This window comes from Rattus rattus, chromosome 5, assembly GCF_011064425.1.
Source record: "Rattus rattus isolate New Zealand chromosome 5, Rrattus_CSIRO_v1, whole genome shotgun sequence".
Lineage (NCBI taxonomy): Eukaryota > Metazoa > Chordata > Mammalia > Rodentia > Muridae > Rattus > Rattus rattus.
Genome location: NC_046158.1, coordinates 10598880 through 10613426, shown reverse-complemented (window position 1 = coordinate 10613426; position 14547 = coordinate 10598880). Strand labels below are relative to the sequence as shown.

Sequence of the window (14547 nt, the reverse complement as noted above, 5' to 3'; positions counted from 1 at the left end):
AGCCCTTCGGTTGCTACCCACAAACCCTATAGTTAGCTGAATGACTGCTCACATGGGCTCCCTAGAGGGTTCTTGGTCACCAGGGGCCACTGACCTCCAGGCTTCAACCTGCCCTGGTACCCTGCCCCTCTGATCAGTTCCTGGTTCAGCACTGCTCAGTGGCTGCCTCCCTGGCTCAACAGAGGGGCCCTTTTCCTAAATAGCCTCTGGTTGCTATGGTTACAGCTGCACTAGGCTGTGAATGGGACTCCCCTTTCTCGACCAAGTCTAAGATGGCTGATTTACATCTCACAAGGCCCAAAGTCTGGTCTAGCTCTGGGGTAGGCAAGAGACACCTTCCCGGGGCTTTTATGTTCCCTCCTCAGTTCCTCCAAGTCCTTCCCAGATATACAGGTCAGATCCCCACACTGTGTCTCACTCGCAGGTAGACCCCTTATCTCGGGAGCACCGCAGCTCCTGTTTATCCTTCCCCCCTTTAGTAAAGGGTTTCTTGTGCCAGGCTCTCTATAATGCCCACGCTCATGTGGGCCTTTCTTTACCTTTGAGGAAAGCCTGAAAACCTCCTAGTCAACTCACAAGGCAAAGTCCTCCCTCAAAGGCGTCTGGGAAGAGAGCATGAGGACACAGGTCCTGTGGTAAGTAGGTGGCCTCACCTTTGGGACACTGACACAGGAACTCGTTGATCTTGTCCACGCAGCGGCCATTGTGTAGACAGGGGCTGCTGGCACACTCGTCCGTGTTGATCTCACAGTATACACCCTCATAACCTGGGGATGGGAGATGGTTGGATGGAGGACGGCTTCACTAGGCTCTTCCAGAGCCCTCCAGCTGAAGGCTTGGGAGAGAAATGACCCTCCCTCATACAGGCCGAGCGTGCTCATTGGGGTTCATGTCTATATCTGCTCTGGGTCTGTACACCCAACTCTGGGTACGTTCTCCACTTTGTCCTGTTATCCTGGCCTCAGTTTCCCAGATGCTGCCAACCCTGACAGAAATCTTACTTGACTCACTCTCCCGCTCCCTGCTCTTGGCAGGCCCCATGGTCCGAAGTGGCATAGACATACCTGGCATACATATACATTGAAACTCCCCAATCTGGTCCAGGCACGTGGCATCATTCTGACATGGGTTGGAGATGCACTCGTTGACATCAATCTCACAGCGGGGCCCGGTGTAGCCCTGTAGACACTGGCACTCGAAAGAGCCCAGTGTGTTGAGGCACTTGCCCGCGTGCTCACACGGGTTGGCACCTGGTGAGGGAGGCACAGATGAGGGCTCGTCTGGCTCTCTGGCCTCCAGACCACCCACAATGCCCCAGTCCATGCCTCAAGCCGGCGGATCTCCAGGACAGGTCACACCCCCTCAGCGCAGCCAGCCTGTTCCTGCTGCCTGTGCACCTACCTAGAGCGCACTCATCCACGTCCTGGCTGCAGGCTGGCCCCGTGTACCCCGAGGGGCAAGTGCAGATGGCCTTGCCGTTGACAGGGTTGGTGTCGCAGTTGGAGCCCTCGTTGCAGGGGTTGCTGATGCACGCATCGTTCAGGTGGCACAGCAGACCTAGACAAGGCAGCCGCGGTGAGTGGGTGCTGCTTCTCCCCATCCTGGCATTAACGGGTTGCTGCAGCTGGGCCAGTCTCACCCAATGCCCTGGGGTGAACCTCTGTGACCCCCTCGAGCATCCCACAAAGCTCAGAGCACCAGGCTACCTCTGTTCAGCAAGGCTTACGAGGTCATTGCTGGAGGTGCCAAAGAGACACAGCGTTGTCTCTCCCCATTCCTTTCCTAGAACAGGGTCTCACATATTCCAGGCTGAACTCGTTTGCTATAGAGCTAACGATGTCCTCGAACTTTGGATCCACTCTTCGACAGGCATGTGCCACCACCCACGGTTTATGTGGCACTAGGGGTTGAATCCAGGACCCTGTGCATGCCAGGTAGCCATTCTACTGACAGAGCTGCACTCCCAGCCCTGCACCTACATCTGAGTGAAACTGGTCCCTCCCACCTCACTCGTGATGCACCAGCTGTTTGCAGCCAGGGGTGGTGAGCAACCAAGTCCCCTTCTCCCAGAGACTCCTGCGCTCCCTCACCTGTGCGCCCATGTGGACACTCGCAGTAGAAGGAAGCCACACGGTCATGGCAGGTGGCACCCTGAAAACAGGCGGCACTGGCACAGTCATCAATGTTCTCACTGCAGTCCTCACCAGTCCAGCCATTGACACACACGCAGTTGTAGCCACCGTGGGAGTTGTGGCAGGTTCCGCCATTCTGGCAGGCGTTGGGCATGAGCTGACACTCGTCCACATCCTCTGTGCAGTACTGACCTGCAAGGGGCCACAGGGCTATCAACCTCAGGAGTTGCTACAAGATAAGCTCCCCACTCTGGGCTGTGGGGCTGAAAGCCACTCTCTCCAGGAAGTCCTCCTAGATGACTTGTGCGGCCAGCCTGTAGGTCATGGCTGACCTGGCTATCACTATCCAGTGAGTCCCCAAGGACAACCTTGTATCATCCTGGTAGCTTAGACCAGAATGCTAGACTCCTGTGCAGCCAGGAACCTGATTCTGGAGGCTGAGCTGTGCTGACCCCAACTGGAAGCACAGGAGCTGCCCCACCAGTCTCCTGGGCCACCCTGCCTCTTGCAGCGTGGGCTTCCCAGCACGGGACTGAGTGCAGAGCTGTGTGCAGTTTAGTGAGTACAAGGCTGCCGCGTGCAAGTCCCAAGTGCGTACCTGTCCACTCCGGTGGGCAGCGGCAATTGTAGGTATTCACACCGTCCACACAGGCACCCCCGTTCTTGCAGTTGTTTCCCGGGCAGTCATCTACATTTTCTTCACAGTTCTGTCCAGCAAAGCCTGTGAGGCCAATAGGTTAGCCTGACCTAAGTGGTCTGCCAAGGAGCCTCTGCTGGGCTCCGGTATCTTCTAGATGGATCTGAAATGTCCTACTCTGGACAAGGCATCTGTCTGTCCTTCCACGACACCCCTACTCTTGTGTCCACAGGTGACAGCTCCTCTCTAGAAAGCTGGTATGTAAACAGCTGACTAAACAGACAGGGATCTGGGAACACAGTGTTCTAGAAGGTTCCGCCGCAAAACCACTAACGGGGTTTCTGATGATTGCACACTGGGGTTGTCTACACTGAACCAGTGGAGCAGCCACGAATACCTAAAACTCCTGGAGCTAAATCTGGGGCTTGGGAGGACTAAGTTGGAAACCAGAGCGGTGGGACCCTGGCAGGCCTGCTCAATCAGGACCTGTGATTTCCTCGGGGCACAGCTGGGGCAACTAGCTCTCCTCTACAGGCTAAGGCAACCCATCTAGCCTGGGGCTGGGCCCCAAGGTGTGGCCTGCAGGGTGGCCTTCATGAGGGCCTCCGCAGCAGCCGGTTAGCTATTAATCTCCTCAACTCCCGCCGGTTCAATGATCAACCCAGAAAGGCGAGTCTGGCAACAGCCAAACCTGCGGCCGGTTACTAATTAACACCATCTCTGGGGATGCCTTTGAACCCCTCCTGCCCTCGGAGAACCCACCTGTTTGCCTCCTCCTCAAAGATCCCCCTCCAGCCCACCATTTTGCCCAGCTGGAGGCTTGGAAAAGGCTTATTTGGGTGAGGGAGAGACCGACTTGGGGGCTAGTGCCCGCCTAGGGGTCAGCAGGGCCAAGTAGCTTGTCTCTCTGCCTGGGCAGAGATTTATTCTAACACAGGGCAAGCTTCCAGGAAGAAGCAAGCCTGGAGGTGCCCTGAGCAGGTGTGGGGTTTCACTGGGGGAGAGGAGAAGGGATCGTAGGTCCTACGTGGAGCCTGGCCAACGCCTCCTCTGCCTGTACAGCATCCTCCCTTCAACAGCAATTTGGGTAGACAATTTTCACCTCTCCCTACTCTGAAACAGCCTGTCTCCATACAGGGTAGTGTGTGTTCTGTCTTTAGGGGTGACCCAGCCACTGCACACCAGCCTCTGAGGCACACCAGCTATGGGAATTGGACCCCACCCAGCCCTTGCTTCCCTCCTGCCCACCTCCCAACACTCTGACTTGATCTGACCCATCTTGCCTAAGGTGGATGGCTGGCAGCTCCATGCACAAGCTCCTTGAACTTGGCTGCTTTCTCTCAGTCTGCATGACAGACCCAGTCTAGCCTCTCAGCACAGGTTCTAACACCTGAGGTCTTATGTGGCCCCCAAGACAGATCTGAGCCCACAGCTCTGGGGCCCTATAGAGCATGAAGATCCTGTCCCAGCCCCCCGGAGAGCCTAACTGGCCAGGGAGTGTGTAGGCGGCTGTCTGTTACTTCCAAGCTTGTCCAATGACTTTCAGGAAATGCATAAGCCAGTGTCTGCACGCAGAGTCTTGAGGCTAGCTCTGCGAGCTTGGGGCAGAAGGGAACTTCCCTTTTTCAGGGGGGTAAGGTGGCCCCGGGGTTGCAAGGGGAGTGGCCTGAGGTCACACACACCCCCTCCCCTGTGCAACCAAGTCTATTCCTATTTCCTGAGCCCACTCCTCCTTCCTCTCAACTGCCTGGTATGTTGACCCACCCCACCCTGCCTGACGTGGATTGGTGGCAGCTCTATGCTGCTTCAAATCTGAGTTACTATGTTAGAGCGAGCGGCAACAGAAAGGAATAGGGCTGTGCCTGCCGGCCCAACCCCTGCAGAGACATCAGGCACAGTGGAAGGAACACTGTGGAGGAAATAATGAATGACATGAGGCCCCTAAGGCCCTTAAGGCCCTGTTATCCAATTATCATCCCCAGAGACAGGGGAAACCCCAGGGACTGCCCATGTCAAGGTGCTCCCCTGACATACAGAGACTCAAGAGGTATTAGTTAGTCAGGGATTAGGGGAGGCCTGGCACAAAGAAGACACCAAGGGAAGGCACTCTTGACAGCAGAAAGAAGGCTTGGGGGTTATGCACCAAGCTATGTGGATCTTAGCAGATGGCCCAGACAGAAATGGACCAGTGGGGCCTGACGTACGTGTGTGGTGCACTTAAGAGTGCCACCTGGCTTCTGGTATCCCTATCCTGACCTGCTCTTACACCACAACTACCATTCCATGGCTGCTGCCCTTCTCCAAGCTTCTTTCTGGGCACCCTCCACAGGGCATTAATTCCTTCTCTGCATCCCTCAGGCTCGACAGCAGAACACGCACAGACGTGGGTTAGAGGCTGGCGTACGAGATGGAACCTACCTGGCAGGCAGGCACACTCGTGGGTGGTGTCCCCCGTAGGACGGCAGGTGCCTCCGTTCTGGCAGGGTGAGGGGCTGCAGGGCACGTAGGGCAGCTCGCAATGGGGACCAGTGTGGGTGGCACGGCAGGCACAGCGATAGGAGCCAATCTCATTGTGGCACGTGCCGCCATGACGGCACAACCCAGGGTTCTGGCTGCACTCGTTAACATCTTGTCTGCAGGTGGGGCCATGGAAGCCGGCCGGGCAGCCACAGATGTATGAAGACTCAAAGGGCAGGCACTGGCCACCATTGGCACAGGGGTTGGAGGCACAGGGGTCGGCTTGCTGACATGACTTTCCTGAGGAGCAGGGAAGAGGGTCAGCTGTAGCCAGGGCCTCCCGATGAGCTTATGGCAGATTTGGACATCACGGAGGCACCAAACAGGGATAGACCTAAAGTGTTATCTTCATGATTCTCAGTACCTGCTGCAAAATGTGGCCATCTGTCTGCATAGAGAGGGCTGGAAGTCACAAGAGACCAAGCCACTACCCAAGGACAGAAAGTAGGCAAAGTCGTCTAAAACTTGTACCTAGCTGTCTCCTGGACCCCACATACGTGAGCAATGGCAGCTCGGGGGACCCTGACAGGGAGATGGTAAGACCAGGGCTACATGAGAACTGCCCCTTTACTCACAGAAACAGTGAGAGTTTGGGGCCCTGGAATAGGGCAGCCAAAAATCAGATAGTTTGGGGCCAGAAAGGACCAGAGTTCCTGAAGAACCACCAAGATTCTTCTGGATATTAGATCCCAGCTTAACTCTGAGTCAGGAGAGGATAAAGTTTGGTGTACTAGAGCATCTCAGGCCAGCACGAATAGTAGTGTAGGCCCAGCCTCAGGGTCCAGCCGTGAAGCTCACAGCCTTTCTACAGCTTACCTGACCACCCTGGCGGGCACCGGCACTTGTATTCTGTGAGAGTGAGCAGGTCACAGGTTCCCCCGTTGCGGCAGGGGTTGGCCAGGCAGGCATTGGCCAGAGGTGTCAGGCAGAGGGGCCCAGAGAAACCCAGGGGGCAACTGCAGGCATAGTCCACGATGCCACCATGGTCCACGACATGGCACGTTCCAGCATTCTTACATGGTGTGCTGAGGCAAGGGTTGGGGTCCTGGCATCGCTGGCCCACGAACGCTCCGCTGCAGCTGTTGACAGACACGTAGGGCAGTTAGCTCCCCAGCCCTCTTTCCTCATGGCCACAGCTACCCGACCCTGGAGGTGCAACTGGGATCAGGCTCTAGAATGGAGGTGCAGTGGCTGCTTGGTGGGCAGAGGTTTCTGAAATGATGTAAGCTCCGAAGCATGAGTCAGTGCCGTGGGTGCTCACTATAAAATGGTTACTTTCACAGAGCAAGCGAACTTCAATGCAATAAAAAAAAATAATAATAACGACTGTTAATTAGGGGCCAGGCAGGCTACAGACAAGACCAGCCTGGATTTCAAACCAGGCAGATTTCAAACCTGGGTCTATACTCGCAGTCAGCCATGGAGAAGGAGCCCCTGCAGGCCCCCACCCCACCCACCCCCAGTGGGGGGATGTCAACGACTCTGTGAAACTCTCATTTAGGAGGCTGATCTGCTTTTCTCTCCCAGCTTCTGTCATGAATATGCATCATCTGGGTAATAAAAGAGTTCACGGTTCCTTCCACTTTCAAACATCAATAGCACAGTGAACGCGGGAAGCAGAGCAGACTGGAGACTGTATGTGCTTTCTCTCTATTCAGTTCCTGCCCAGTAGCAAGGGGGCTATGCCAGGATGCAGGCTGGTGCCCACTCTCTACAACTCAGCTCTTAGACACGGCTTCCTCATATCATACCCCCAACCATAATGGCGCCCCCTCAGGGACAGATAAAACCTCCAAGTTCTCTGTAGCACACACCCAGCAGCATCAGCACTGCCCTCTGAGCACATGAAACACTGAAGGATTGAAGCGGAGAGCCTGTCCCCCCTTCAGACAGGTGAGGGGTTTCCTGTGTCCAGGCTTAGACTTACTGGTTCCCTGCAGGGACAAGCTCAAGGTCCACAGCTGCCCCAGCCTCTGTAGCCTCTTCAGCCACCTGCCTGCCGACTCCCAGAGCCTGGGCCATAAATTCCTGACCCCACTCCTGCCCCACCTCTTGGCCCCACACTCCCACAGAAGGCTCTGGGAGCCGCCAAGCCAAGCTCTTCCCAGAGGCAAAGGCTCTGAGGCAGAACGTGCTAGCTGACAGGGCAGCCCCTACAGCAGGGTCCCAGCCAGGTGCCGGGTGGACGAAGCCCCTGCTAACAGCCATCCTGGTTTCCAGAGCCTGCTCACTGCCCCTTCCCTCCTCTTGCCAAGCACCCAAAGCTATGGCTGTAACTTGCCTCAATCCCTACCTCCAGCCGACCTGGTAGTCTCCACTTGTTTCTGAACTGCTATTTATAACCAAACCCCTGTGTGACGGTGGCCCCAGGAGAGGCCTCCCTAATAAGAGCTGCTGTAGGCAGCGTGGGGCCTGGGGTCAGGTATCTCAGTAGAAGTACTGGGAGGCATCTGTCCTCTCTGAAGCCTTTCATCTGTGTCTACCGCTTGGGTATGGAAGACACAAAATGGCCACTCTGGTGACCATCTGTTGCCAGAAGCCAAAAGTCTCAAACCAACTGGCAGAAAGAAAACAAATCACACCCCCACCCCCCGGGGAGTTAACTCAAGCCTTTGCAATGGTTCCTGTCCAGCATGGGAAGTGTGTGTTTGGTGTAGGGAGGGGTGGGGGAAAATGGGGGACATCTGGCTCCTCCTGCATGGGGTAGCCTTGGAGGGCACCTCCCCACCAGTGTGGCCAGCCACTGAGATCCACATCTGCTTCTCTGGGGCACCTAGGCTCTGGTAGAATCAACCTTGTGGAGGCGAGGAGGCAGTCTTTGCCGGCACCACGCTGGGTCCAGTTACTAGCTGGCTGGGGAGGCTGCCGGGAGCCTGGCTCTGCCGGGCGAGGCTGGCCCCTAGAAGCAGCTCTCCTCTCTGGATCAATGCCCCTTTGTCGGGGTAGGGTTGGCCTCAGCCCACTTGGAGAAAAGGTTTTTTTTTCTTTCCCAGCCATTGGTGAAGTCACGGGGGAGGGAGTGTTAAGGGACAGAGGGAGCTTCATCTTCAAAGCCAAATGGAGCTGCCGTCCACCCATTCCTGCGGGCGAAGGGAGTGGGGTGGGGGGTGGGGCTCTAGGCCAGTGAGACGGAGGCTCCGAGAGGCGGGAAGATTTCCCTGGGGTGGGGAAAAATGGGGCAAGCCCAGTGCCATGCTAGGTCTCCAAGTCCTTACGCAAGCCCCTGCTAGGTCTCTTAGGGTAAAGACGCTGAATGTAACCAAAGGCTCCAAGCTTGCTCACATTCCTCTTCCCCTCAGGCCATGGCTGCGTTCCCTACAGCACCCTGAATAGGAACGACAATGAGAAGTCTGGGGGAACCCTCCTCGATGGGATGCACGCTTTGCCAACGCCGCTGTGCTCTGCTGGACCAGCGAGGGGGAAAATATGGCCAATAAATCAGGCACCGCAGCACGGACAAAGGGCAGCAGGGAGCAGGTGCATCGTGGAGGGGACAGCTGCTCCCGCTGGGCGAGGCCAGACGCCAACACCAGCGGGTGGGGCAGGAGCTGGGAAGCTGGTGGCCAGGAAAGCTCCTCCGTGGGGGAATGTGGTGGCTGAGAAGGCCCATTGTCCACCCCACCGCCACCCTGGGCTTGGGGACACCACAGTGCAGGCATGCTGCTTATCTGGGCCTACCACCACGGGTGAGGCCGCCATCCACCACCAGCATTCCATAGCTGGAAGACCAGCAGGCCACTTGGATGGGACCGTCCCTTAGGTGCCTGGAGCCAAGCGGCAGGTTCTAGGGCTGGGGCAGGGGGCTTGGGGGGTCAGACAACAGCTCAAATGCCCTTCTCTGTCTGTGGCTTACCTGTCTGACCTCTGTACCACCTGGCCACGTTCTCTCCTCACAGCATTCAAATGTCCCTAAGAAGGGACATTGAGGACACAGTTGGGCTGCAGCCATGATCACAGCCCCCACTGCTATATGTCCAGTGGCCATTTGGTCCTCAACACTGACTGATGGATGTGAGCAACGTAGAGGCCTGCATGGGAAGCTTCGCTCACTGGGGAGTCCCTGAGCATCAACTAGAGCCTCCCTGAGTGACCCAGGATGCCCTCTGCTTCCTGAGTCGCCTCCTGTCTAGGTAGGGAAAGACCCTCCCAGGACTAAAAGGTGGGACTTCCTCAGGATGAGAACCATCAACAAGATGAGAAGCCCCAGTGCGCTCAGTGCTCTCCCCTGGCACTCTGGGCCTCTGCAGTGGGAACCCAGCCATGGCAGGTGTGCCCTCTCCTTACTTCCTTCTTAGGGCTCCTTAGGGCACCTACTTCTACACCACAGACTCCACTGCCTGGGGTGCGACCTGTCCCACTGTGGCTGGCTGCAGGTGAGTAACGGGCAGACTGTGCGCAGGAAGGGGTGGGCTTCCGCAGATGCAGAGGCGCACAAATGGCCCCTGTGCCTGTCACCCTGTTGTCCCACGACTGCTGCCTGCGCTTTGGTGGCTGCTTCAGTGCTTCCACTGTGCTGCCTCCCACCTCCCTGGCAGCGCCACTCCATGGAAATGTGACTCCCCAAAGCATCCAGAGGCAGATGTTGCTGTGGCCTCTCACCCGGGACTAATTCTAAATTGTACTGTTTTCCTTTCTAAACTACATGGCCATCTGCCGCCCCCAGGGGACAGATGACAGCTCCCTCCACCCCAAAATCAGGAGGGGGCAGAGGGACTGTCGTGAGAGTTCCTTAGCTCCTGCCCTTGGTGGGTTTATGGTCAAGCAGGGCTGGGGAAAAGAGTAGAACGTTTACTAGACTTGAGATAGCTGGGGTGGGGTGGGAGTGGGGTGGGCTGTCAACGCTGGAGTCCCTTCATTGGCTTCCCAGAACCCAGTGCCCAGAGGAACTTCGGGGTAAGAGAAAACACTTCCAGAAGGGGGTGCGTCTTGTGGGACCCTCCCTGCTCAGCTTCAGCTGGTACATGGTGAGATGGAACTCTGCTTGCCTCGGTTTTGCCAGAGTTCAGTGTATGCGTGTGTGTCTATCTGCAGGAGGGAGGTCGAAGAGAGGCCCTTACAGCAGGCACCTCAGGTCCAAGGGGCTGAGGGACTCACTCTGGACATGGCTAGGACTGAGTCATAAAGGTCCAGTCCTGTCCCTCAAGGAATGTATTCATGGCACAGGTAAAATCACCCATCTGAGGACTGGAGGCACCAGAGGACCCTGAGTACCAAGGCTCTTGCTTATTTGTCTCTGGGACCAGGGGCCCGCCCTGAGGCATCTGAGCTCCTGGGACCCAGAGCACATACCAGATCTATGATCCAGAGGCAGAGGGTGGGCAGAGGGTGGCTCGGCCCCCAGCACCACTGAGAGGATCTGGCACCAGGTGATGGTAGTGGAGGAAGACCCCGTCTGCTCTACCTGCCTCGGGAACCAACCAAGTGTTGCTGAAGCCCTTGTTCTGCAAGCTCCCGCTCAACAAACAGTGACCATTCTCTTGTGCCCAAGGCATGGTTCGATGCAGATCCCTACCCCAGCCCGACTTTGTTCTGTTTTAGCTGTGCACCCCAGCTAAAACCCAGTAAAGCTGGCTGCCTGGCACTCAGCCTTCACACAGTGGGTCCAAAACCAGGGCTGCCTCTCATCAAACGGCCTAGCCTGCCTGTAGGGTTTTCACAGCATCAACAACCCCACCCATGGCAAAGGCTTCTGGGGATCAGGAGAGAGGTTCTGGGACCTCAGCCCTGGGACCTGAGCAGCCTAAGGCCCCCAAATTCCCTTGCCTCTCTGAAGGAAGGTGCTCACAACAGGCTGAGTGACTCCCTGGTCTTCTCCCTGGTTCAGAACAGTTAAGCCAAAGTCCAAAAGGCAGGAGACTCCTGCAGACCACAGTTCCATTCCTTCTCTACCCCATAGACCGCAAGGCAAGGAGCATACAAGAGCCTAGCTTTCCAGCTAAACCTGCTTGGATCCAGACACTTGTCTGAAGATCATTCAGAGGTGAGAATAGCCCTCTTCAACCTCATGGCCTTCATACCCCTGGCCCAGCTTCCTTCCCCACTGTGGCTGGATGAGGTACACAGGCCCGTGGGTAGCTAGCATTGTTTCCAGAGGGAACAGCAACATTGCTGTTCACAGCCAGCGTCTGTGCCTCCGCCTGTGCCAGCAGGGAAGGCAGGCAGGAATGACTGAGCTGTGGTCTCCTCTCAGCTCTGCAGCCCTATGGACCCTGGCTCTCACAGCAGCAGGAAGCTGAGAAGACAGGCAGTAAGGGTTGGGGGAAGTAGACTCGCCTGCACCAAGCATCAGCTGCTGCTCAGACTAGGACAGCAGTGGACAGAGCGGGAACGTGGGTCACAGTTAGGGCAGGTATAGCATGCCTACAGGTGGCTACAGGGCTAGCCAGGATTGAAGCCTGAAGGCTTTGTAGCCCAAAGAACCACTCCCAGCACACTCAGCTCTTTTGTCTTCAAATCTTTCCCCCCAGTTGCATCCTTGGGTGGTTTAAAATATGCTGGAAAAGGAAGCTCAGGAAAAGCACCAGCTTCCTGGCCTGGCTCAGGGAAGCCCTTTGTGTGGGAGACAGTTGAGGTTGGAACCTGCCCTCCAGGGAAGCCACCTTTTCCCACTACAGAGAAAACAATACCCCCCTCCCCACTGCTGCCTGTGAAGGCCCCTCTGAGGGGACAAAAAGACTCCTGGGGGTGTGGGGGGTGTTAAACAATTTCCTGGAGTTGGTCTGTGGGAAGTGGTGACCCATGGGAGCAGGGGTGGGAGACCCCGCCCACTCTGCCCCTTCCAACATTGGCGAAAGCACCATCCAGCAAACTGGGGTCACCAGGAAGCAGGGGTCACTGCTAGGGTGTGAAAAACACCTGCTTAAGCTCCCTGCCTCCACTGGGGACAGTTTCCTGCTTGACTGTCCCCAAACACAGACAGTCCCCAGTTGCAAGTGAGGTTGGGAATGTGTCTTCCTTTGCCACTCCACAATGCCTGCCTGTCACTCTGAGTCGTCCCTGGGACTCACAGGGACAGGCCTCTGTGTGTGCAGCAGTACCAAAGAAGGTTAGGAATGGCCACAGTGGACAACTACAGGCCTCTCCAGCCTGTGCAGGGTGGAACTCAGCCCTGGACCTGAAGCTGCTCCAACTAAGCAGAGGGAAAAGCCTCATCCAGAGGAAGATGAAGCCAGACACCCCACACCTCACACCCCAAAGCCAAAAGCAGTATGGCACCTGTCCATCTCTGCTTCCCCAAATAAATGTGAAAATGCTAAGAGGGAGATGCCCAGAGGCCACTCTGTCCCTCTGTCCCCTCCCCCCATCAAGGTCCAAAAGAGAAGACATACTCCCACCTGGCTAAACTGGTCCTTGGATGCCAGAAGCTTCACCACACTAGACCTTACTACAGTCTTGGAGGTGGGCTAGACCCATTTTACAGATAGGAAGACAGAGGCTCTGCATACCCACTCCAGATTCTGTAGCGCTTAATTCCTGTTGCCCACTGTGGAGCAGGCTTGGTTCAGAAAACAGTCACAGGCAAGACAGAGTAGCAGAGACTCCCTGGGAATGTGAGAAGTTCCCTCTATCCCAAACCACCTCATCTCTTTGAACACCTGATATCCCTGAAAAACAAGGCAAAGGCCCACAATGGAGGAGTTTAGCTGAAACAAAACTCCTAGGAAGGGGGCAGGGTTCTCAGCGAGGGACCCAGGAACTGGGAAGCCCCTGCTGAGCCCCAGTGCAAGGGAAACCTAGAAACTCCCAGCTTCCCTAAACCCCTCAGGACCCTCCTAGCGGAAGGGTCACCTGTCATCATCCCTGTGGCTACCCTTTCCAACTGGTGGCACTGAAGGTGTGCTGGTGAAGCCCATGTCTAGCTACCCACGGGGGCAGGGCCACACCCGCTACAGGGCAGACAGAGTGAGACAGAGGTGCTCTGGGGAGGGAACTGTATAGGACCCACAGTGTCCCAGGCCAGTGGGTCTAGGACAAGCTTTGAGCTTGCAGATCCTTGCCCCTCTGCCCCTGTGGACACTGATATCCCATGCCTGACCTCTTTTTAGGTATCACTTCACAGGCCTTCTTTTGACCTCTCCAACCCTTAGCTGAGACTGGGCACAGTGAAAAGGGCATACCCCAATCAGGTCTGAGCTGCCCCAGGTCAGCCAGACACTTTCTGTAGCCTCCTAGTAACAGGCAGTGCTCTCAAAGTGAGACCCCCCAAATGAAGGCCATATACCAGCAGCAAGGCCAGCCAGCACCTTTAGCTACAGTGGTTCCATGGGATCCTCCACTCACCCTTGCCATGAGAAGAGGAAGTAAAGTGTGGGACTGTAGTGCAGTCCAGCTTGGGAGGAAGTGTCCTCGATCTGAGCTTTAACCAGACACAGCCTAATGGAGGGGGACAAGCTTGGCTCAGAGGCCAAGTCCAGAGTATACTCTGAGGGGAGGGGGGATCCAGCCTTCACTGTGGCCTCTGAAAACTGTAAGCCAGGTCTTAGAAACCTGGAGCTACCCACCGGGCACCAGGCCTGCCCCAGTCCACCTGACTGGACTGTCCCAGCTTAGGCCAGCTGCCAAGGCCACAGAGTAGGCCAGACTCTGAGCCATGAAGATAGGACACAGCCAAGGCCTGACCTGTCACATCACAGTCCCACAAACCAGCGCCCCACCTGGTTTCCACTATCAGGCTCTGAGACAGAGTTGAGGTCACTTTTGTCTCACCCTTAGAAGAGGAAGTGAGAAGGAAAGCCCCACCTCGAAGGATCAACCCCTAGAAGCCACGATTGACCAGATCCAGTCCAGGCAAGCAACAGAGCAGCAGAGGGTCAAGCACACAGGCAGCATCTGACCTACCCCAGCCACCTCAGGGCTGGGCACATACACTGGAAGCCCTACTTTCCCCCCCAAACCTCTCATTTCCAGTAACTGCTGTTTCCGCTCACTCAGAACTGAAACTGAGAGGAAATGGTGGGAGGCCGGGCTGCTGCCATTCAGACCTGAGTGATGGTTCCAGCTTTTACCACCCACATTCCTCCTCATGCAGAGCAATGGCCCTGGGAGCCTGGGGAGAGCAAGTTAGACTGCAGTGTCAGCCGCTTCTTCCTGGGTCTCTCTGGGATCTGGTCTACAGTAGGGGACACTGTATCAAGAACTCCACCTGCAAATCTGCTTTTAGAGTAAGAACGCCGGGACACTGGCTTTGTCAGTAAAGTGTCTGCTGAGCAAGCAGAAGGACCTGAAGTCAGTCCTCGGCATCCACACGAGCCGGGAGCAGCA

General features: G+C 56.3%; 1 protein-coding gene across 1 annotated transcript in view; it reads right to left on the bottom strand.

The window, feature by feature from the left end:
* The window catches only part of Notch1 (notch receptor 1), a 45766-nt gene that overhangs the window by 20993 nt on the left and 10226 nt on the right, over nt 1–14547 (bottom strand). The window contains exons 3-9 of the mRNA XM_032903023.1: nt 6103–6365; nt 5188–5526; nt 2731–2853; nt 2091–2324; nt 1402–1557; nt 1065–1250; nt 654–767 (exon numbers count right to left, since the gene is read on the bottom strand). Coding sequence (XP_032758914.1) covers nt 654–767; nt 1065–1250; nt 1402–1557; nt 2091–2324; nt 2731–2853; nt 5188–5526; nt 6103–6365 — 1415 coding nt within the window. The remainder of the gene's footprint in view (nt 1–653; nt 768–1064; nt 1251–1401; nt 1558–2090; nt 2325–2730; nt 2854–5187; nt 5527–6102; nt 6366–14547) is intronic.